Below are 22,879 nucleotides of genomic sequence, written 5' to 3' on the forward strand. Positions count from 1 at the left end.
TTTAAAATTGTAGACAGACAAAATACCTTTATTTTATTTATTTTGTGTGGTGCTGAGAACTGAATCCAGTGCTTTACGAATGTTAGGCCATCACTCTACCACTGAGCCATAACTCCAGCCCTCTGAGGGTGGCTTTGAACTCACGATCCTCCTACCTCAGCCTCCCAAGCTGCTGGGATTATAGGTGTGTGCCACCAAGCCTAGCTTCTGAAGTATATTTTTATAGTCAAAACACTCTTTAGGAAAACCCTTTTATCTGGTCCCACAGATAACCTGGCTAGGTTTTTAGAAAAGTAATAAATTCCCAAATCCGTATTGAGTGATCTCATTGTCTTTTTTTTTTTTTTTTTTAAATTTTCCTTTTAGTTGTAGTTGGGCACAATACCTTTATTTTATTTATTTATATTTATGTGATACTGAGGATTTGAACCAGGGCCTCACACATGCTAGGCAAGTGCTCTACAGCTGAGCTCCAACCCCAGCCCTCATTGTGTCTTTTGAGTTCATGATACTAACAGTGTTAAAGAAGTAAAAAGCCCGTTTAATTCAAGGTGCCAACATGCACACATTAATGAAATATTATTTTTTTCCCAAAAAGCATATAAATTGTCACAATGTAAATATAGTGTAAACTGGGTCTATTTTCATTGATTTCATTTCTCTGTTAATAAAAATAGTTACCAAATATTGAGCATATGCTAACTGCCAAAGTTTTATATTTTATTTTCATAGTAAGCCTAGGATATAGGGATTCTTTGCCCATTTTATAACTGAAGCCGGTATTGAAGAGAGATCAGAAAGTGAGCAACCAACTTATTATTTGATCCCTAGTCTTCCTGAAGCCAGAATTCTCTTATTCTCATTGTCAGAGATTTTTTTAAGCTATTTTATATCATTTGACTTCTGCCTTTTCAATAAAAAGTTTTAGACAATACAGGAGTTAGACACAGGAGCCAGTGGAGTCATCATGAAAAAATAACATTTTTTACTATTTTTATTTTTAGAATTTGTTGTCCTCGTTATGGAGAAAGACGACAAACAGAAAGTGACTGGGGGAAACGATGTGTGGACAAGTTTGATATTATTGGGATTATTGGAGAGGGAACCTATGGCCAAGTATATAAAGCCAAGGACAAAGACACAGGTAAATATTGCCATAAAAGCTTTGATGTTGGGTTAACGGTTTAACAAATCTAATTTTTTTTTTTGTGTGTGTGTGTGTGTGTGTGTGTGTGTGTGTATGTGGTGCTGGGGACTGAACCCAGGGCCTTGTGTGTTTGAGGCAAGCATTCTACCAACTAAGCTATATCCCCAGCCCCAAATCTGATTGTCTTAAGAAGATTATCAAAAACAAATTTTGTCTTTTAATTTGATTGCCAAAAGTTATTAAATAGACTAACATTTTTTAAAAGAAAACTATAGCCAGGCTCCGTGATGCATGCCTGTAATCCCAGCTACTCAAGAGACTGAGGCAGAAGGATTGTCAATTTGAAGCCAGCCTGGGCAGTTTAACAAGATCTTGTCACAATTTTGAAAAAGCAGGGAAAGTGGAGCTAGAGATGTAGATTAGTGGTAGAGCACTTGCCTACCATGTGTGAGACCCTGGGTTTATTCCCCAGTACTAGAAGGTGGGGTGAGGTATTCATTTCAGGACTTTTTTTTTTTTTTTTCCTTTTTTAATATTTATTTATTTACCTTTAGTTTTAGGTGGATACATTAGTTTGATTTTATGTGGTGTCGAGGATCGAACCCAGTGCCTTATGCATGCTTGTCGAGTACTCTACCACTGAGTCACCACCCCAGCCCCTCATTTCAGGACCTTTCATATCAAAATCTGCAAATACTCAAGTCCCTTATGTAAAATGGCATGATATTTGCTTTTATGCCTGTTACATAATCAGTACAGGAACAATATTTCCCCTCAATAGGTTTAATCCACAGTTGGTTGAATCTATATATGTAGAACCTATGGACATAGAAAGAGAACTGTACAATAATTATTCTTTTTTTAATTTTTTTTTTTTTTTTTGTACTAGAGATTGAACTCGGGCACTGAGCGACATCCCAAGCCCTATTTTGTATTTTATTTAGAGACAGGGTCTCACTGAGTTGCTTCATTCATTCCTCACCATTGCTTAGGCTGGCTTTGAAATCGCAATCTTTCTGCCTCAGCCTCCCAAGCCATTGGGGTAACAGGCCTGTGCCACCAGACCTAGCACACAATAATTGTTCTTTTAAAACCTTTCGGGCACTGTATTTGTACACCTGTAATCCCAGTGGCTCAGAAGGCTAAGACAGGAGTATCACGAATTCAAAGCCAGCTTCAGCAATGTCCAGGCACTTACCAACTCAGTGAGACCCTGTCTCTAAATAAAGTACAAAATAGGGCTGGGGATGTGTCTCAGTGGACAAGTTCCCCTGAGTTTAATCTCGACGTTGAGTAGGAGGATCTCAAGTTTTGGGCCAACCTCAGCTACAGTCCTAAGCAACTTAGCAAGACCCTGTCTCAAAAAATAAAAGAGATATGGGAATGTGGCTCATTGGTAGACTGCCCCAAGTTAAATCTCCAGTACTAAAAAAAAAAAAAAAAAAAAAAAAAGTCCTCTTTTTATGGTTCATTCTAACTTTCTGTAGCTTCCTGGAAATAAATTTATTTATTTATTTAGGACTAATAATTAAACCTAAGAGCAGTTTATCACTGAACTATATCCAGAATCCTTTTTTTAATTTAATTTTTTGGTAACAGGTATTGAATTTAGGGGCACTCAACTATTGAGCTGCATCCTCAGCCCTATTTTGTTATTTATTTAGAGACAGAGTCTCACTGAATTGCTTAGTGCCTCACCATTGCTGAGGCTGGCTTTGAACTAGCAATCCTCCTGTATCAGCCTCTGAGCTGCTGGGATTATAGGTATGTGCCACTGTGCCCAGATATATATATATATATATATATATATATATATATATATATATTAGTTGTTGGTAGACCTTTTTTTAAAAAATTTTATTAGTTGTTGATGGACCTTTATTTCATTTATTTATATGGTGCTGAGAATTGAACCCAGTGCCTCACACATGCTAGGCAAGTACTCTGCCACTGAGTCACAACCCCAGTCTATCCTTTTAATTTTTTACTGTGAGATTGGGTCTTGTTGAATTGCTGAGGCTGGCCTCAACTTTCGATCTTCCTACCTCAGCCTCCCAAATTGCTGGGATTACAGGTATATACCACCATGCCTGGTTGCTCCCTGGAAATTTTAAAAGGGAGAAAATAAAAGTTGTAGGGTTGTAGGGGAGAAGTTTTTGAAATTTAAAATGAAATATTTAATTATTGGTATGTTTTAATAATGCAAACTTTTAGGCCTAACTGAATTTGGAAATAACAAATCCAAATTAAAAAAATATATATTTGACAAGAAAGGAACATAGTTCCCATAGACGATTGAGGCAGGAAGTTTGAGGCCAACTGTAGCAACTTAGTAAGCCCCTCAGCAGTTTAGTGAGACCCTGTCTTAAAATAAAAATATAAACTAAGAACATATATAATATAGTATATGGTGCACACCTGTAATCCCAGTGCCTTGGGAGGCTGAGGCAGGAGAATCAAGAGGTCAAAGCAAGCCTTAGCAAAAGTGAGATGCTAAGCAACTCAGTGAGACCCTGTCTGTAAATCAAATACAAAAAAATAGGGCTGGGGATGTGGCTCAGTGGTCATGTGCATGTGAATTCAACCCCTAGTATCAAAAAAAGGAAAAGAAAAATAGAAAGGACTTGGATGTAGCTCAATGGCAAAGTGCTTCTGGATTCAATTCCTTATCAAAAAAAGTAAAGAAAAGAACATAAAGAACATAGTGGGGGCTGGGGATATACCTCAGTTGGTAGTGTGCTTGCCTTGCATGCAGAAGACCCTGGATTCAATACCCAGCATGCATGAATGAATGAATGAATGAATGAATGAATGAATGAATAATTGAATAAATTTAAAAAAAAATAGGGGATGGGATGTAGTTCAGTGTTAGGGTGCATTCTTAGGGTAAATTGAGTCCCTAATACCGAAAAAGAAAGAATGGGAAATGTAAGTTTTTGTTTTTGTTGCTGGAGTTTAATTCAGGGGAGCTCTACCACTGAGCTATATTCCCACTCTTTAAGGTCTTTCTAGATTGCTGAGGGCCTCACTAATTTGTTGAGTTTGGCCTTGAACTTGAAGTACTCTTGCCTTAGCCTCCCAATCACTGGTATTGTAGGCAAGTGTCACTGCCTCTGGCAGGATATTTTTTTTTAAGGAAATAAAAATAGGTATTAAGTGTCTTTTAGAACCAAGGGCATATAATACTGGTTCATGATTGTGGATAAAAAATGTTAAATTTGGGCTGGAGTTGTGGCTCAGTGGTAGAGTGCTCACCTAGCACATGTGAAGCACTGGGTTCAATCCTCAGCACCACATAAAAATAAAATAAAGGTATTGTATCTACCTACAACTAAAAAATATATATTAAAAAATGTTGAATTTGTTTTGGCAGGAGAACTAGTAGCTCTGAAGAAGGTGCGATTAGACAATGAGAAAGAGGGATTCCCAATTACAGCCATTCGTGAGATCAAAATTCTTCGTCAGTTAATCCACCGAAGTGTTGTTAACATGAAGGAAATTGTTACAGATAAACAAGATGCACTGGATTTCAAGAAGGACAAAGGTACTAGCAATGAATCATGTGTCTACAGGATAGATTCGCACTTTTATTTTCCTCTCTTAGCTTGTTTTCCTATGTGAATTTTTAAACAGGTTGTGCTAAAGTCTAGCTTTTTCCTTTAATCTATTCCAGAATTAAGATATTGTCAGATTGTGCCAAATGGTGTTGATTTTTTTAAGTGTCCATTTTGCATCAATATACTCTGTATACTTTTTTAAATTTTTATTTTTTAGTGTAGTTGGACACAACACCTTTATTTCACTTGTTTAATTTTATGTGGTGCTGAGGATCGAACCTAGGGTCTCGCACATGCAAGGGGAGCGCTCTACCGCTGAGCCACAACCCCAGCCCACTCTGTATACTTTTTAAGCATCATTGTCAATATTAAAATGTGCATTTAGGTAAGTAGGGTGTGGTATAACACCTAATAAAGCCAGCAGATAAACTTATCCAGATTTTTGTTTGTTTATATATAGCTCTGGGGCTCAATCCCAGGGCCTGATATAACATTTTGTGGGGGTTTTGTTTTTGTTTTTACAAAGTTTAAAATAGTAATTGACATTAAAACTCACATTATTCAGGCAGGGTTACGTACAGGCACACCTATAATCCTAGCAATTTGGGGGGCTGGGCAATTTAGCAAATCCTTGACTCAATAAAAGGATTGGGGATGTAGTTCAGTTATAGAATGCCCCTTTTACCCAATACTGCCAAAAAAACATCCAGAACCAGATTTATCCATTACTCTCATGGTTACATCATCACTGTTTGTTATTGTCTATATGCATCCGTATTTTTATAACAGTTTTGCATTGATACAGTTTAGAAATTCAAAGCAGGATTTTTGTTTTTGTTTTAGAGCATTATAGTTATACATAGTAGTTGTGTTCATTTTGACAAAATCATACATGCATGAAATTTGATTTCAGTCCCCTTCCTCACTGTCTTCTCTTCCCTCCTCCCTCTCCCATTCTGTTTTCTCTACTCAGTGCAGGTGTTTTCTAAAAATATTTTCATCAGATCACATAGTGGTTTGATTATTGGAGTTGTAACTTTTGTCTCTGTTTGAGAAAATTGTTCATTGTTTTCATACTTATGTTTGAAGTAGTTTATACATTACATCATCCAACCTATTTTTGTACAACAAATCTGAAGAAGATTTAGAGATGGGCAATTGAAAATAGAGTCAAGTGAAGAAATGGCATCTGTGAATACACTCTGGAATGTTAGAAGGTGGTTGAAGTATATAAAACTAGAAAGGTAATAGTTAAGAAGTTAAGCTTGACTATAAACAGAGCCTTAAGGATATTGGCAGTAGGGGAGGAGCCATCCTAGACATAATTCTGTGTATATTTTAACTTTTGGAATATACAAATATTATGTAACTAGTTTCCGTAAGAATGCATAGAAAATGTTACTTGGTTATTTCTGGAGAGGTGCTTCCTTTCATTCATACCACTCTTACTGTTTGTTTGTTTATTTATTTTTAATATTTATTTTTTAGTTGTAGTTGTACACAATACCTTTATTTTGTTTATTTTTATGTGGTGCTGAGGATTGAACCCAGGCCTCACACATGCTAGGCAAGTGCTCTACCGTTGAACCACAACCTCAGCCTGCACTCTCTACTGTTTAAATAAATCATTTACTATGAACTACCTAAATTCATTTTGAAAAAAATTATAAAAATGAATGAATGGATGTGATACATGGGAAAACTGATTATAAAAATATTGAAAATTTGGAACAGTAAGAAAACAAAATGGCAATCATTTTTTTTTTTTTAATTTTTAAATTTTGTTTTTCTTTAAAGAGAGAGAGATGAGAGAGAGAGAATTTTAATATTTACTTTTCAGTTTTCGGCAGACACAACATCTTTGTTTGTATGTGGTGCGAGGATCGAACCCGGGCCGCACGCACGCCAGGCAAGCGCGATGCCAGGCAAGCGTGATACCGCTTGAGCCACATCCCCAGCCTGGCAATCATTTTTTTCCCACTCCATCCTAACAGAACCATTCTTAGAAAGACCACTGTATTATTAACATTTTGGTATATTTGTTTCTGGTACTTTATATTATACATATTATATTTATTTGAACATAACTGAGATCCAAATGTATTTAATGTTATATAACCTAAGAAAAGCAATTTCCCATATCATTAAATATGGCATAAAGATGCATGAAAGCAAATTTACTAGTCCCTTTTGAGCCTTTAATTAGCAGTGTTTAAAAATATTGGGCTGGGGGCTGGGGATGTGGCTCAAGCGGTAGCACGCTCACCTGGCATGAGTGCGGCCCGGGTTCGATCCTCAGCACCACATACAAACAAAGATGTTGTGTCCGCCAAAAACCAAAATAAATAAATATTTAAAAAAAAAAAAAAATATTGGGCTGGGGTTGTGGCTCAGCAGTAGAGAGCTCACCTAGTACATGCGAGGCTCTGGGTTTGATCCTCAGCACCACATAAAAATATATAAACAAAATAAAGGTACTGTGTACAACTAAAAAATAAATATTAAAAAAAAATACTAAGCCTGCAGTTCCAGTGGCTTGGGAAACTGAGCCAGGAATATTGTGAGTTCAAAGCCAACCTAAGCAATGGTGGGGCACTAAACAACTCATTGAGACCCTGTCTTTAAATAAAATACAAAATAGGGCTGAGGATGTGGCTCAGTGGTGAAATGCCCCTGAGTTCAATCCCTGGTACCAATAAATGAATGAATATATATATATATTCCTCGCACTTGCTAGGTGAGCTCTCTACCACTGAGCCACAACCCCAGCCCAATATTTTTAAACACTGCTAATTAACATATATATATATGTATGTATGTGACTATAATGTGTGTATATTATGCTTCTAGTCCTGGCTATTCAGGTGATTGAGGCAGGAGGGTGACTAGTTCAAGTCCAGCTTCGGCAACTTAGCAAGGCCCTCATCATTTAGAGACACTGTCTCAAAATAAAAAATAAATGGATAGAGGTGTAGTTCATTTGTAAAGTTCCCCTGACCTACCTCCTACATTCAGAAAAAAAGTTTAAAATGTTTCATACTGTTTCACATATTTAAGGGGTCCTTAAAGCCTACCCCCAGATTGAGTTCCTGCCTTCAGCTGGCTATGTAGATCAGTAGTAGAGTGCTTGGCTCTCTAGTAGCATTCATAAGGCCCTTGGTTTATTCCTGAAAAAACAAAACAAAATCCATGCCTTTACATTCTTAGTAAAAAGAATTTTAGACTGGGTAGATCATTATCTATTTCTAATATTTCTTTTTTTTTAAAGAGAGAATTAAAAAAAATTTTTTTTAATATTTATTTTTTAGTTTTCGGCGGACATCTTTGTTTGTATGTGGTGCTGAGGATTGAACCTGGGCTGCACGCATGCCAGGCGAGCACGCTACCGCTTGAGCCACATCCCAGCCCCTAATATTTCTTTTGTTATAATATTTGCCTCTATGATGTACCTGCCAAAAGATAGTGTGGGTTTCAAGTTGTTTATAGTATTCCCTTTTTTTTTGTTGTTGTTGGTGCTGGGGATTGAACCTGGGGCCTTGTGCATGTGAGGCAAGCACTCTAATAACTGAACTATATCCCCAGCCCTTTAAGTATTTTCTCTTAATTTATGTCTCACTCCTTTTAAAATCTACTTCTGGCTGGGCTCAGTAGTGCATGCTTATAATCCCAGCAGTTTAGGTAGCTGAAGCAGGAGGATGACAACTTCAGAGTCAGCCTTAGCAACTCAAGTGAGGCCCTAAGCAACTTAATGAGACCCTGTTTCAAAAAATAAAATAGTTGGGCAGGGCGTGGTTGCACATGCCTGTAATCCCAGTGACTCTGGAGGTTGGGACAGGAGGATCCTAAGGCATCAAACAACTCATTGAGACCCTGTCTCTAAACAGTATACAAAAAAATAGGGCTGGGGGGCTGGGGTTGTGGCTCAGTGGTAGAGCACTTGCCTAGTATATGTGAGGCCCTGGGTTTGATCTTTAGCACCACATATAAATAAATAAAATAAAGGTATTGTGTCCATCTACAAAAAAAATACATCTACAACCTAAAATAAATAAAAATAAAAAGGCTGGAAATGTGGCTCAGTGATTTAAGTGCCCTGGGGTTCAGTTGCCAGTACCCCCCCCCAAAAAAAAAATTAATTAATTGATTTAAATAAATCTTCTGAATTTAGGAAGTTGAATTAGGTGATTGACACTTTTTTTTTTTTTTTTTGGTACATGGGATTGAACTCAGGGACACTCAGCCACTGAGCCACATCCCCAGCCCTATTTTGTATTTTATTTAGAGACAGGCTGTCATTGAGTTGCTTAGCACTTCACCATTGCTGAGGCTGGCTTTGAGCTCTCAATCCTCCCGCCTCAGCCTCCTGAGCCACTAGGATTCAGGTGTGCCCCACTGCATCTGACTTGATTGACCTGTGTTATGATTCTTACATACTTTGACTTTCACTAATAATTTTTGCTAAATACACTAGGCTGCCTCTGTTGCTGCCTATTATCTAAGGTAAATTCCTTTTCAAAAATAGTCTTAGACATTATATAACAAATGGGTAGGATTAAATTACAAACAAAACTTTATTTACATTAGTCAACAGACAGGATTTGGCCCAGGGTCTATAATTTCCTAAGTGATCATATAAAGTCTTTCAATACAATCTTTTTTTTTTTTTTTAATATTGTTTTAACTGTTAATGGACCTTTACTTATATGTGGTGTTGAGAATTGAACCCAGTGTCTTGCACATTCTAGGCAAGTACTCTATAATTGAGCCACAACACCAGACCTCTCAATACAATCTTATCATGACAGCTGTCCTCTAAAGACTTAAATAGAAAAAGAGAAGTGGAATCAGAAAATCAAATTCAAATAGTACTTACAGTACTTCTGTTAATTTATTATTGGAAAGAAAATTATTTAAGTTTTAATTTCTTCATCTATAAAAATAATGGGTTATTTTAGAGTGCCTCATGATCAACTCCAAAATTTTTATTATTATTATTTTTTTCCTATGTAGGTGCCTTTTACCTTGTATTTGAGTATATGGACCATGACTTAATGGGATTGCTAGAATCTGGTTTGGTGCACTTTTCTGAGGACCATATCAAGTCATTCATGAAACAACTAATGGAAGGATTGGATTACTGTCACAAAAAGAATTTCCTGCATCGGGATATTAAGTGTTCTAACATTTTGCTGAACAACAGGTAACATAGTAACTAAATAAGGTCAAGCATTCTCTCCTTCTCAGCTAGCTAATTGGGATTGTAAATAGATTTAGTAATGCAATTTTTTTTTTAACATACATTTGATGTTTTCACATTAGGAATAACTACTTATGATAGGAGTACTCTGATCAGAGAGCCACCAGATTCATTATTGGTAAGGAATTAACAGAAGTAGGATTATAAAGATTTTTCTTATAAGCATTATAGGGAATCACTCAGATCTTATAGGAATATTCAGAGAGTTCTTTGCTGTAGTTAGAAAGTAATGTGACCCTAAGCAAAGTCAAATATACATTGGATTCTCCTTGAGTGGAGAAAAACATGCCTGCTTCTTGAACTGTTCATAAGCCTTTAGGGGTTACTGTCTTTTCGAGTAAACAGAGGTTTAGTTAGTAATTGGCCTTTCTAGCCATTACTTCTTCTAGGTTTTAATGGTGTAAATAGTCAGGATTTTGGTGATGAACAAGTGTTAATTTTCCAGAAGATTTTATCATCTGCTTTCTTTTCTGATTATGTGCCTACACTGGTAATGATGATATATCAGATATGTTATGCTCACTATCTTTTAGTATATCCCTACCCGCTAAGGGATGAACAAGAAGTCTAGTACCAGTGAAATCAGGGCAGTGTTTGGTTCTTTAGACAGCTGGGTTTTTGCATCCATCTTTGAATTTTATTTTTCTGTTAAATGCCAACAAATATTACCTAGATAAAAATATAACATGACTATGACATATTTTCTCTTTCTCGCTCTCTCTTTTTTTTTTTTTTTTGTTTTTTTTGGTTGTTGTTGTTGTTGTTTGTTTGTGATGCTGAGATGGAACCCAGGGCCTTGTACTTGCTAGACAAGTTCTGTACCACTCAGCAATATCCCTAGCTCTCAGCATTTCCTGTTTTTGTGTAATGTAATAACCAACCATGCAGGATTAACGGAGACTCTCTTGTCTCATGGAATAGTTAGTCACTATGTAGCTTAGAGTTTAGTAGGGGAGCTAGATAAATAAATATTCAATTTAGGAGCCATTTATTAAGCCAACTCCCCCCCCCTAAATTTGCGGAGTACCTCAAAAGATGCATCCTTGAGGAATGAATTGGAATTTATTAGAAATAATAATAATGGTCTATCAAATTTCTAGACAGAAGAAATTGCATACACAAAAGCAGTTAAACATGAAAACAGTATGTTATGTCTGGAAAACTATAAAAAGGTCAGTATTAACTAGAGCAAGAAGACTGAAGCACCTAACAGGAGGAAATGAAGCTGGAAAGTTACTAGGTGCCAATTTAAGGATCATATATACCTTCTATGGAGCTGAAGCTTTATTGTAGTTGACAGGGAACCATTGAAGTGTGTTGGTTCCTTTTTTTTTTTTTTTTTGTATGAGTAATGCACTATTTTAATATATATTTTTTTTTAAGAGAGAGTAAGAGAGAGCGAGAATTTTTTAGTTTATTTCTTAGTTTTCGGCAGACACAACATCTTTGTTTGTATGTGGTGCTGAGGATCAAATCCGGGCCGCATGCATGCCAGGTGAGCGCGCTACACCTTGAGCCACATCCCCAGCCCAATGCACTATTTTAAATTATAATTAAATACCAGAGGCATACACCTATAATCCCAGTTACTCAGGAGTTTTGAGGCCAGCCTGGACAATAAAGCAAGACTCTCATCTTAAAAAAAAAAAAAAAAATATTACTTTCTATTTCTGTGGCTCACAATTCCCATTAAAGATGAAGGTTGGTGATTCTACATCCATAGTAAGTAGTTCATCAAGAATTTTATGACGGGGCTGAGGCTGTGGCTCAGTGGTAGAGTGCTCGCCTAGCATGTGTGAGGTGCTGGGTTTGATTCTCAGCACCACATATAAATAAACAAATAAAAAAAGGGCCATCAACAACTAAAAAATACTAAATAAAAAAAAAAGAATTTTATGATGGATGCTGGGGGGTTGTGGCTCAGTGGTAGAGTGCTTGCCTATCACACGTGACATACTGGGTTTGATCCTCAGTACCATATAAAAATTAAAAAATGAAGGTATTATATCCGTTTACAACTAAAAAATGTATTTAGTGGGGCTGGGATTGTGGCTCAGTGGTAAGAGCGCTTGCCTTGCATGTATGAGGCCCTGGGTTCCATCCTCAGCATCACATAAAATTAAAGAAACAAAACAAGAATTGTGTCCATCTGTAACTGAAAAAAATTTTTTTAAAAAATGTATTTAAAAAAAATAAAGAAGAAAAATATTGATGATGACTGGGTATGGTGACACATGCCTATAATCTCACCAGCTTGGGAGGCTGAAGTAGGAGGATCACAAATTCAAGGTTAGTCTTAGCAATTTAGCCATGCCCTAAACAACTTAGCAAGACCCTATTTCAAAATAAAAATAAAAGGGCTAGGTATGGCCGAGCACAGTGGCACAAGTTCCTGTAATTCCAGCAACTCAGGAGGTCAAGGCAGGAGGATGGTGAGTTCAAAACCAATCTCAGCAAAAGCAAGGCACTTAGCAACTTCATGAGACCCTGTATCTAAATAAAACAGAAAATAGGGCTGGGGATGTGGCTCAGTGGTTGAGTGCCCCTGAGTTCAATCCCTGGTATTAAAAATAAAAAAAAAAAGAAAAGTGGTGATGACTCATTTGTAACTCTTTGGATTCTAGTATTAATATATTGGGCTGGGGATGTGGCTCAAGCGGTAGCATGCTTGCCTGACATGCGTGCGGCCCAGGTTCGATCCTCAGCACCACATAGAAACAAAGATGTTGTGTCCGCCGATAACTACTTCTTGGGGAATTTCTCAGAGCAAGGAGTAATTGCAGTTCTGCTTTGAACCCAATCCCTGACTGCCCATAGTCTAGATACTTAGGAGGTCCTAGGCTAAATTGAACTGCCTCTTTAAGTTGCTAAGCAGGACGTATGATCCCATAGACTAGCTAATCTATCAGATCTTTGTCCTTGCTCACTTAATTCTGTTAACTCAAGCCTTCTGTCAACTTTGAGGCTTCTTGGGTGAAATGGTCGTGGGGTGGTGGGATAGTGAGAGGTTATCAGCAGGGCAGGAAAGAAAGATCAGTTGATAAAAGAGAAGACTAGGGCTGGGCTCATGATCTTCATTTTATTTATTTATTAATTTTCTTAGTTTTAGGTGGACACAATACCTTTATTTTACATTTATGTGGTGTTGAGGATTGAACCCAGTGCCTCGGGCATGCTAGGCAAGTGCTCTACCACTGAGCCACAACCCCAGCCCCTTCATTTTATTTTTATTATCCAAGTATAAATAAGTTCACATTGTTTTACATAGAGGTGAGATAGTCTTTTGTTTTAAAAAGGGCACTAATAATCACTGTGTAGCCATAGATTAGAGGCAGGGGGACTATTAAGAACACCATAAGATGGGCATGGTTGTGCATGCCTGTAATCCCAGCAGCTCAGGGGGCTGAGACAGGAGAATCAAGAGTTCAAAGCCAGCCTTAACCGCAGCAAGGCACTAAGCAACTCAGTGAGACCCTGTCTCTAAATAAAATACAAAATAGAGCTGAGGATTTGGTTCAGTGGTTAAATGCCCCTAAGTTTAATCCAGCCTCCCCCCCCCAAAAAAAAAAAAAAAAACATTAAAAAAATGATCAGTGCTTGAACTAATCAAGGCCCTGCCTATAGGTATGGACAGAATGTGTTTGATAGAGTAGTCTTGGGTGAGTGAGTAAAAGATGGGGAAGGATTAAGAGAAAGTAAGATAACTCAAAGATTTTTGAAAAACCCTCAAAAAAATGACTGGTGGTACTACCAGTCATTATAAATAATATAAAAGGAAGAGCAGCATAGGTGAGGATGAAAACTGAACCTCTTCTGGGATCTGTTGTGTATTCAGGATTGTGATAGCTAATAGGCATATGGTCATGTGGGAGCTTGAAACTATCAATATAGATTTGGAAGTTAGTGTAGAAAAAAATGTGAAGTGGAACCCAAGAGAAATAAAGAGGAAGGATAAGGGAAAATACCATCAATAGAAGATAGTCAAATTTTAAAAAGGACTGGTCTTAGGTGTCAGATAATATTGACAAATTAAGACCTAAGAAGAGAGTTTGCAAATTAAAAGGCCAGAGGTGAAATTAGTGTAGGATGTGGGGTGAGAGAATGTGTAACACAATTAATGGGAAGGAAGTAACAGGCATGTCTGAATCTTTTTTATCACTTATTTTGAGAATAGCAGGGTATTGAACATTTAAATGCTAGTAGTAAAGAAAATCAGTAAAGAAGAAGTTGAAGATTCAGGAAAGAACTAAAATAATTTTAAAAGAGGGCTGGATCTGTGGCTCAAGCGGTAGTGCGCTCGCCTGGCATGTGTGCGGCCCGGGTTCGATCCTCGGCACCACATACAAACAAAGATGTTGTGTCTGCCGAAAACTAAAAAATAAATATTAAGAAAAAAATTCTCTCTCTCTCTCTCTCTCTCTCTCTCTCTCAAAATAAATAAATAAAAAATAAATAAAATAATTTTAAAAGAGCAGAGTTCTAGGGGACCCAGAATTAAGGCTACAAGTAGAGAATGATTGAAGAAAAAGAGGAAAATAAGATTATAATGCAAGAAAATTTGTAAGAGGATGTTAAGGCAGTCACACCTCCCACCTGATGACCTTTTTTTTTTTTTGGTAGCAGGCATTGAACCCAGGGGAACTTAACAATTGAATCACATCTTCCTGAGCCCTTTTTATTTTGAGACAGGGTCTCACTAAATTGCTTAGGGCCTTGTTAAATTGCTGAGGCTGTATTTGAACTTGGAATCCTCCTTCCTCAGCCTCCCAAGATGCTGGGATTTACAAGTGTATACCACCATGCCTGGCTATAATGACTTTTTTTTCAATGAAGAATTATTTACTGTGAGAGTATAGGTGATGAATTCAGGCACTAAGGAGAATGCCAAAGGTTTGTAATGACAGCCAAGCAAAATAGAAGAGGTTGATGATTGAAATCAAGTAAAAGGACTAAACCAACAGCATTCAAGCCTTACTGAGAGAGGAAAGTATACAGTTTGGAGTGGCACCAATGATAATTGTATGCTTTTTATATCTTAAGCTTTTGTTTAGTTCTCTAGATTAGAAAAGGCAAATTGTTGATCTAGAATTGAGTACTTAAGGTTTAAATATATAAAAGGGTCACAGTGAAGATAGTAGTTTGGCTAATTGATCTATGGTCCAGGCTGGTTAGGTAAGAAAGAATAATGTGACATAGGGCTGAATTTGGAGGAAATGGAGGCATCTAGTACTTGAAGATCTTGTCAAAGGCAGTTTGAAACCTGGGTCTCACTGGGCATTGTGGTGCATACCCATAATCCCAGCAATTTGGGAGGCTGAAACAGGAGGATCACAAATGATGGGGTTTAGCTCAGAGATAAAGCACCCCTGGGTTCAGTTTCCAATACATCTCCCTCAAAAACAAACAAAACCAAAACCATGGTTGCAGAAGGATTTCCTTTGCATCTCGTTATATATCTTTTTCCTGTGATTTATGACATAATAAATAGCATGGCATTTCTTTTCTATTTTATGTCATCAAAGTTCCTTATTTTGTATATCATTCTGTTAGCTTAGTTGGAAGAAAAAGCAATAGTAATTGTGCTCTCAGGATGTTCTATGACATTATTTCATTCAAGAAACATTTAGTATCTCATGTGGGCCAAGCAGTAAATATTCGAGGTGCTGATGAGATTGAGGTTTGGCCTAATTTCCATTACTTACATCTGTTGCCATTTTAACTTTCAGTCTTTCTGTATGCCTTGATTTGTGAATCATCTCAGACTTTCAGAGTAAGGGAGTATGGATATCAAGAAATTTGAGGGGCTGGGATTGTGGAGCGCTCGCCTAGCATGGGCGGGACCTGGGTTCGATCCTCAGCACCACATAAAAATAAAAGGCATTGTGTTGTGTCCATCTACACCTAAAAAATAAATTAATTAATTAAAAAAGAAAAAAAGAAATTTGAGAAATCCTCTTCCCTTTTTTTTTGGTATTGGGTATTACACCCAGAGATGCTTTACCACAGTGCTATATTCCCAGTCCTTTTTAATTTTGAGAAAGGGTCTTGCTAAGTTGCTTAGGGCCTCACTATGTTGCTAATACTGGCTTTGAACTTGGTGATCTCCCTGCCTTAACCTCCTAAATTCCTGGGATTACGGAACCACTCTGCCCAGCCTCCCTTTTTGTCTTAATATAACTCTTCCTTCATTTTTTTTTCTTAGAATTTGCTTATAAATTTAACTTAGAAATATAATGATGTAATGATGTTTGGGGCAACTGGGTAAGGTGTCCATAATCTTTACTAGGAATGAAAAGCGTTTATTTAATGTAGACTTCCATGCTTTGTGAGGAGTACCTCCTAGCATAACCTTTTTTCTGTATCTAATTTTTCTGTCTCATCTGTCAGGCACCTGAAATAACACCAGCCCCTTAGAAAAGAGTGAGTTGGGGCTGGGAATGTAATTCAGTGGTGTAGTGCTTGCCTAGCATGCATGACATTCTGGGTTCAATCCTCAGCAGTCAAAAAAGAAAAAAAAAAGAAAAAGAAAGAAAGCAATGCAGATTTATGAGCCATGACTTGCTTAATTGGCTTCTGTGAGAATGGGGCTTAGAAACTTGTAACAAGTTCTTCGGGTGAATGTTTGATATACTAGTCTGTCTTTGACATAGGAGGTAATGGCAATATGTTAGTAGAAGGTGCCTCGTGCATTATAAAAATTGTTTGCTCAGGTCGTAGCTCTAATCCATTTTAAAAATCTGTTATAGCTACAGTATTGTTGTGATTTACTTTTTTCTATATTTATTTATTGGTTCTTTTTAGTACATGATAGCAGAAACCATTCTGATATAATTATATAAGCATGGAATATATCTTCCAGTTAGAATCCCATTCCTTTTTTGGGGGGCGGGTACAGGGGATTGAATCCAAGAGTGCCTAACCACTGAGCCACATCCTCAGCTCTTTTTTATATTCAGAGACAGAATCTCACTGAGTTGCTTAGGGCCTCCCTGAGTTGCTGAGACCTCTTAATCCTGCCTCAGTCTCCCGATAGAATCCCATTCTTATGAGTGTTCATGATGGTAGGATTCACTGTGTTGTTTTCATATATGTACATGGGAAAATTATGTCAGATTCATTCCACTTTCTTTATTTTTCTTATTCTCTCTCCTTTTCCTCCTCCTTCCATTGTTAATCTATTGCACTCCTATTCTATTCTCACACACACACCTGTGGTCTTCTAATAGCCACTCTATATTTTATATATATTTTTTCCAGTTATCTCAAAAATGTGTTTTGGCCAGGTGTGCTGGTGCGTGCCTGTAACCCAACTACTCAGGAGGCTGAGGCAGAAGGATCGTGAGTTCAAAGCCAGCCTCAGCAACAGCAAGGCCCTAAGCAACTCAGTAAAACCCTGTCTTGAAATAAAATACAAAATAGGACTGGGGATGTGGCTCAGTGGTTAAGTGCCCCTAAGTTCAATCCTTTGTGACCCCCCCCCCCCCAAAAAAAATGTGTTTTGTAGCTAGTTTGTTCAAGCCAGAATCAGTCAAGAATTATGTATTATATTTAAGGCCCCAATCTTAAATTTTTGAAAATCTAGAACAGCCCTAGGTTAAGTATTTAATCTAGCAGGTTCAGGCCCTGTGGTCTACCCAGAAATTAAACAAACAAACAAATAAACTTGGGATGATGGAGAGGGGGAAGAGTAGAAGTCCATTTGATTAGACAAAGGGGAATGAAGGGAAAGGGGGTGGGGTGGGGTGGAAGAGGAGAATAGTAAGGACAGTAGAATTAATGGGACATAATTTTCCTATCCTTGCATTTTGAATACTCAACCAAGGTAATTCCACATCATGTACAACCTCAAGAATAGGGTCCTAATTAAAATAAATTATACTCCATGTATGTATCATATGCCAAAATACATTTTATATCTAAAAAGAAAGCCTTAACTAAGAATTAACTAAGAAATTAAATTTAAAAATGCAGTAATAATTAAAAAAATAAAGCCTGAAGCATTGTAAATTGGAATAGTCAAAAGAGGCTTAATTGAGGAGAATGACTGGTAAGAACACAAATGAGAAAACAGAGATTAAAATCCATTTTTGTAAAAATAAAATGTTGTTTTTAACTGATTAGCACTTGACTTTTCAAGTACAGTTTGGGGACTACTGCCAATTGCTTACAAAAATAATTTTTTTTTTTGTTTTACAGTGGGCAAATCAAACTAGCAGATTTTGGACTTGCTCGGCTCTATAACTCTGAAGAGAGGTGAGATGTTCATCAAAATTATATGTGGGACTGGGCATGGTGGCACACACCTGTAATCTCAACAACTTAGGGAGGTCCTAAGCAACTTAGTGAGACCCTGTTTAAAATTAAAAGGGACTGGAGATGTGGTTCACCCATGGGTTCAATCCCCACTATGTAAAAAAACTTACATGTGAGAAGGATCTCTAGAGGCCCAGGGAGTTTAAGGCCAGCGTGAGCAACATAGACTATGCCTCAAAAAATAAAAATAGCAAAATTTAAATTGTAGATGGACACAATACCTTTATTTATTTATTTGTTTGTTTGTTTATGTGTAGGTGAGGATTGAACCCAGTCACACATGCTAGGCAAGCATTTTACCACTGAGCTACAACCCCAGTCCCCTATCCAGATTACTTTTAGATTGTTAGATTGTTGTGAGCTGTTTCAACAATTTCATCTTCAATTGGCAGCTATTTCTGTTTGCCTTTAGCTATGTATTTATCATCAGAATCATTGTAAATTTATATAATGATGGTTTTACATTGCAGTCGTCCTTACACAAACAAAGTTATTACTCTATGGTACCGACCTCCTGAGCTGCTGCTGGGGGAAGAGCGCTATACACCAGCCATAGATGTCTGGAGCTGCGGGTAAGGTTCTATTAATACTTTCTCTTGTCTGTGACTCACATATTATTGATCTGTACTCTGTTTTCTCTCTACATTGGCTTTTAACAGTTCTTCTAAAATTCTAAAGTTTTTCTGGTGAGTATTAATATCAGTGATACACCTTTTCTTTAAACATTTCCTCAATTGTCTTTTTTTTTAAAGAGAGAGAGAGAGAGAGAGAGAATTTTAATGTTTATTTTTTAGTTCTTGGCGGACACAACATCTTTGTTTTGTATGTGGTGCTGAGGATCGGACCCAGGCCACACTCATGCCAGGTGAGCGTGCTACCGCTTGAGCCACATCCCCAGCCTCTGTTTTTTTTTATTATTTCATTTGAATTAGGATTTAAGTGATTAAGATCCACAGATTATAGTTGATTACCCCAAGTCTTTTAATTAGACGTCCTCCTTCCATCTCTCTTTGTTTTGTTTCCTTACACTTTCCTTAGAGGAAACTAGGTAATTTGTTCCGTAGACTTCTCACAGCCTGAATTTTGCTGATTGTATCCTTATAGCTGGTTTTTATTTTTTTGCTTTTTTTTTTCCTTCCCTCTCTTTCATTCCCTCATCCCCTAAACACTCAGTACCAGGGATTGAACTCAGGGGTGCTTAACCACTGAGCCACATCTCTAGCCCTTTTTTATATTTTATTTAGAGACAAGGTCTCACAGGGTTGCTTAGGGCCTCTCTTAAGTTGTCGAGGCTGGCTTTGAACTCGAGATTCTCCTGCTGCAACCTCCCAAGCCTCTAGGATTATAGACGTGTGTCACTGCTCCTGGCTCTCTCATGTTCTTTATTCCTTTTATTTTCTGTAAATTTTAGGGAGACTCAGGGTTGATTTCACAACCACCCACTGACCCTTAAACTACTTTACAGGTGGGTTTGAGGTTTTTATTTTCTTTTGGGGGAGATGGATACTGGGATTGACTCAGGGGCACTCGGCCACTGAGACACATCCCTAGCCGTATTTTGTATTTTATTTAGAGACAGGGTCTCACTGAGTTACTTAGCACTTTTTTTTTTTTTTAGGCTGGCTTTGGATTTTGAGTGCTTCTAACTGAAGATCAGTGGTAGTTCAGAATTGAGGGTAGCAAGTGATAGGAACCACTGATAAGAGAACAAACTGTGAATGAGTGTGTTATCTATTGAGAATTTAAAAATAATGAAACAATCCACTGCAAATTAGTAGCTTTTGATTATGGCTGTATGGGGATGGTTATAAACAATGCCTCATAAAATATTAATCCCTATTCGGGCAGATTTACACACATACCCCACTTAATAAATAACAGTTGTCTCTATTAATTTATTTTGGCCTTTGTCTATATTTTTACAGCTGTCTCTTTTTATGATATTATTAACTATTGATGATCATTGCCTATATCCCTTAATTCATTTGTGGTAATTTTATAATGGTAATATTCTCATCATACCATTCTTTATTAGAATATTTATATAAAGATACAAACTGTGTAGAAAAATTAGGATAATGCTTAATTTTTTTTATTTACCAGTTCAAAATAATGACATAGTTTTCTACTATTCCCAGAGATAACCAGTGAGAAAGATTTTGGTTTTATTTTTTACTTTTATTTTACAAACTCCTGGATTTAAGCATATTTGATGTGTTTTAATTCATTGTAGTTATTATCCTTACTCCTGTTTAAACTATCTAGTTTTTTACCAGTGGGAGCTTTGTCAGGTTATTTCTTGAGTTTTGTTGATAATCATCGTGGGTTTTTTTATTTGTTTTTTTGGGTACTAGGGATGGAACCAAGGGGCTCTTTACCACTGTACTAAATTCCCAGCCCTTTTTATTTTTTTAATATTTTTTTAGTTGTAGTTGGACACAATACCTTTATTTATTTATTTTTATGTGATCCTGAGGATCAAACCCAGAGCCTCATGTGCTAAGCAAGTATTCTACCGCTGAGCTACAATCCCAGCCCTTTATTTTAGTGATAGGGTCTCATCAAGTTAACTGCTTAGGGCCTCACTAAATTACTGAGGCTGGCCTCAAACTTGCAATCCTCCTGCCTCAGCCTCCCAAGTGGCTGGGATTATAGGCATATACTATTGTATCTGGCTTCATAGTAGTCTTTGATATCCTCCCTTACTTTTTGGTTTCAGGCTTATCCTATCCTGTTCATTTTTGCCCTACTACATGATATTAGCTATTACTCTAAAAAGCCTTCATTCCTTTGTGGAAAATAGTAGAAACCACAATTTGTGTGTTAGGGGAACAGACATCTTTAAATGAGTTAGTTCTTAGTTGTTTCTTACATTGTGTGACACACTGTCCTTGACCTCCATGCTTTATGGTTTTGACATATGTACTTCATGATATAGTATATCCTATTCTTTCCTTTCCTCACAATTTTTTTTTTTGTTGTTGTTGTTGGTACTGGGGTTAAATTCAGGGGCACTCAACTGCTGAGCCACATCCCCAGCCCTATTTTGTATTTTTAGAGACAGGATCTCACTGAGTTGTTTAGTCCCTTGCCATTGCAGAGGTTGGTTTTGAACTCTTGATCCTCCTGGCACTGTAGGGGTTTTATTTCAAAAAATTCAAAAGGATAATAGAAAAAGATAATTTCTGTGGCAGCTTACCCAAATCAAAAGAAACTTTAGTTAAGTTTTACTGACTCAAGCTGGATATGTTTGTGTTCTGGGCTATTTGCTTTAGCAGTATTAGCAACTAGGCTCTAAAATTAACACCCCAGTAAGATGTATGGGGAAAGTTCATAGTTCTTTTAGTATTATTATTTCAGTCTGTGCAACCTGTCACTTCTGCAGTAGCAAAGAGTTGATTACATAATGAATGTTTTAGCCACCCAAAGATTGGAAACTGAAATAAAACACAATTAGAAATTGAAACTATAGAAAACTAGTCTTACTTTAACAACTTACAAGATTATGCTTACCTTTTTTTTTAAAAAAAATATTTTTATAGTAGATGAACACAATACCTTTATTTTATTTGTATGTGGTGCTAAGGGTTGAACCCAGTGCCTCACACGTGTTAAGCAAGCTGACTCTACCAGCTGAGCTATAATCCCAGCCCTATGCTTACCTTTCGAAGTGAACTTATTACTTTGATGTTCCATGGTAGTTTCTCTTAAGATATTTATACAGAATGTTTTTTTTTTAATAGAGAATTAATATAGCAGTTCAGTGTACAAATCAGAGGAGAAACTAGAAAGACTAGTTCAACAAATTATATGTGAAATAAGAAAACCTTGCTATTGTGTTTTTCATTTATCTCCTCTTATTTCCAGTTGTTAGAACAGTTGGAACTTTTTCTTTCTTTCTTTCTTTCTTTTTTTTTATATTGGGGATTTAATCCAGGGGTGCTTCACCACTTACTGGTCTTACTAAGTTGTTTAGGTACTCAGTAAGTTCCTGAGGCTGGCCTTGAACATGGAATCCTCCTCTTTCAGCCTCCCTATAACACTGGAACTTGATTTGGCAGTTAATGTTTAAGGTCTGTTGAAAATAGAATAAATTTTACTTTTTTCCATCTCTATCATTTGAATATCAGAAGCAAAACGTTGTCTTTTGTCAATTGAGATTAATAAATGTTAATAGGTGCTGATTTCTTAAAGAACTATGTTTTTCTTTCTCAAATTAAGCCAAGTTAAAGAATTTCAAAATAAATATATAAAATTTGGGTCTGTGAATATTTGTAAATAAATTTTATTTCAAAGCATAAGTCAAACCAGACATGATGACAGAACACAGCTGTAATCCCAGTTACTTGGGAGGCTGAGGCAGAAGAATTCACAATTTTGAGGCCAGCCTACACAAGTTAATGAGACCCTGTCTCAAAATAAAAAATAAAAAGGTCTAAGATGTAGCTCAGTGGTAGAACAATCCTCAGTACCCCCCCAAATACATACACAAACACAAGTCAGAAGAGATTTATTGCCCCCTACCTTTTTTAACATGCTGGGTTAAAAAATGAAATATTTCATGCATACAAAAAGTATATATTTTTTCTCTAATTTTACTTTGAA

General features: G+C 36.8%; 1 protein-coding gene across 13 annotated transcripts in view; it reads left to right on the forward strand.

Moving 5' to 3' along the window:
* The window catches only part of CDK12 (cyclin dependent kinase 12), a 104,102-nt gene that overhangs the window by 23,054 nt on the left and 58,169 nt on the right, over nt 1–22,879 (forward strand). For all 13 annotated transcript variants that reach the window (XR_014019352.1, XR_014019353.1, XR_014019354.1 and 10 more), the window contains exons 4-8: nt 1,005–1,144; nt 4,521–4,691; nt 9,715–9,904; nt 18,158–18,214; nt 18,745–18,846. Coding sequence is in view for 3 of the 13 variants with exons in the window: in XM_081271257.1 (XP_081127383.1) it covers nt 1,005–1,144; nt 4,521–4,691; nt 9,715–9,904; nt 18,158–18,214; nt 18,745–18,846 (660 nt within the window). In the remaining 10 variants the exon portion in view is untranslated. The remainder of the gene's footprint in view (nt 1–1,004; nt 1,145–4,520; nt 4,692–9,714; nt 9,905–18,157; nt 18,215–18,744; nt 18,847–22,879) is intronic.

Source organism: Spermophilus citellus (genome assembly GCF_964194105.1).
Source record: "Spermophilus citellus genome assembly, chromosome: 17".
Taxonomy (NCBI): Eukaryota; Metazoa; Chordata; class Mammalia; order Rodentia; family Sciuridae; genus Spermophilus; species Spermophilus citellus.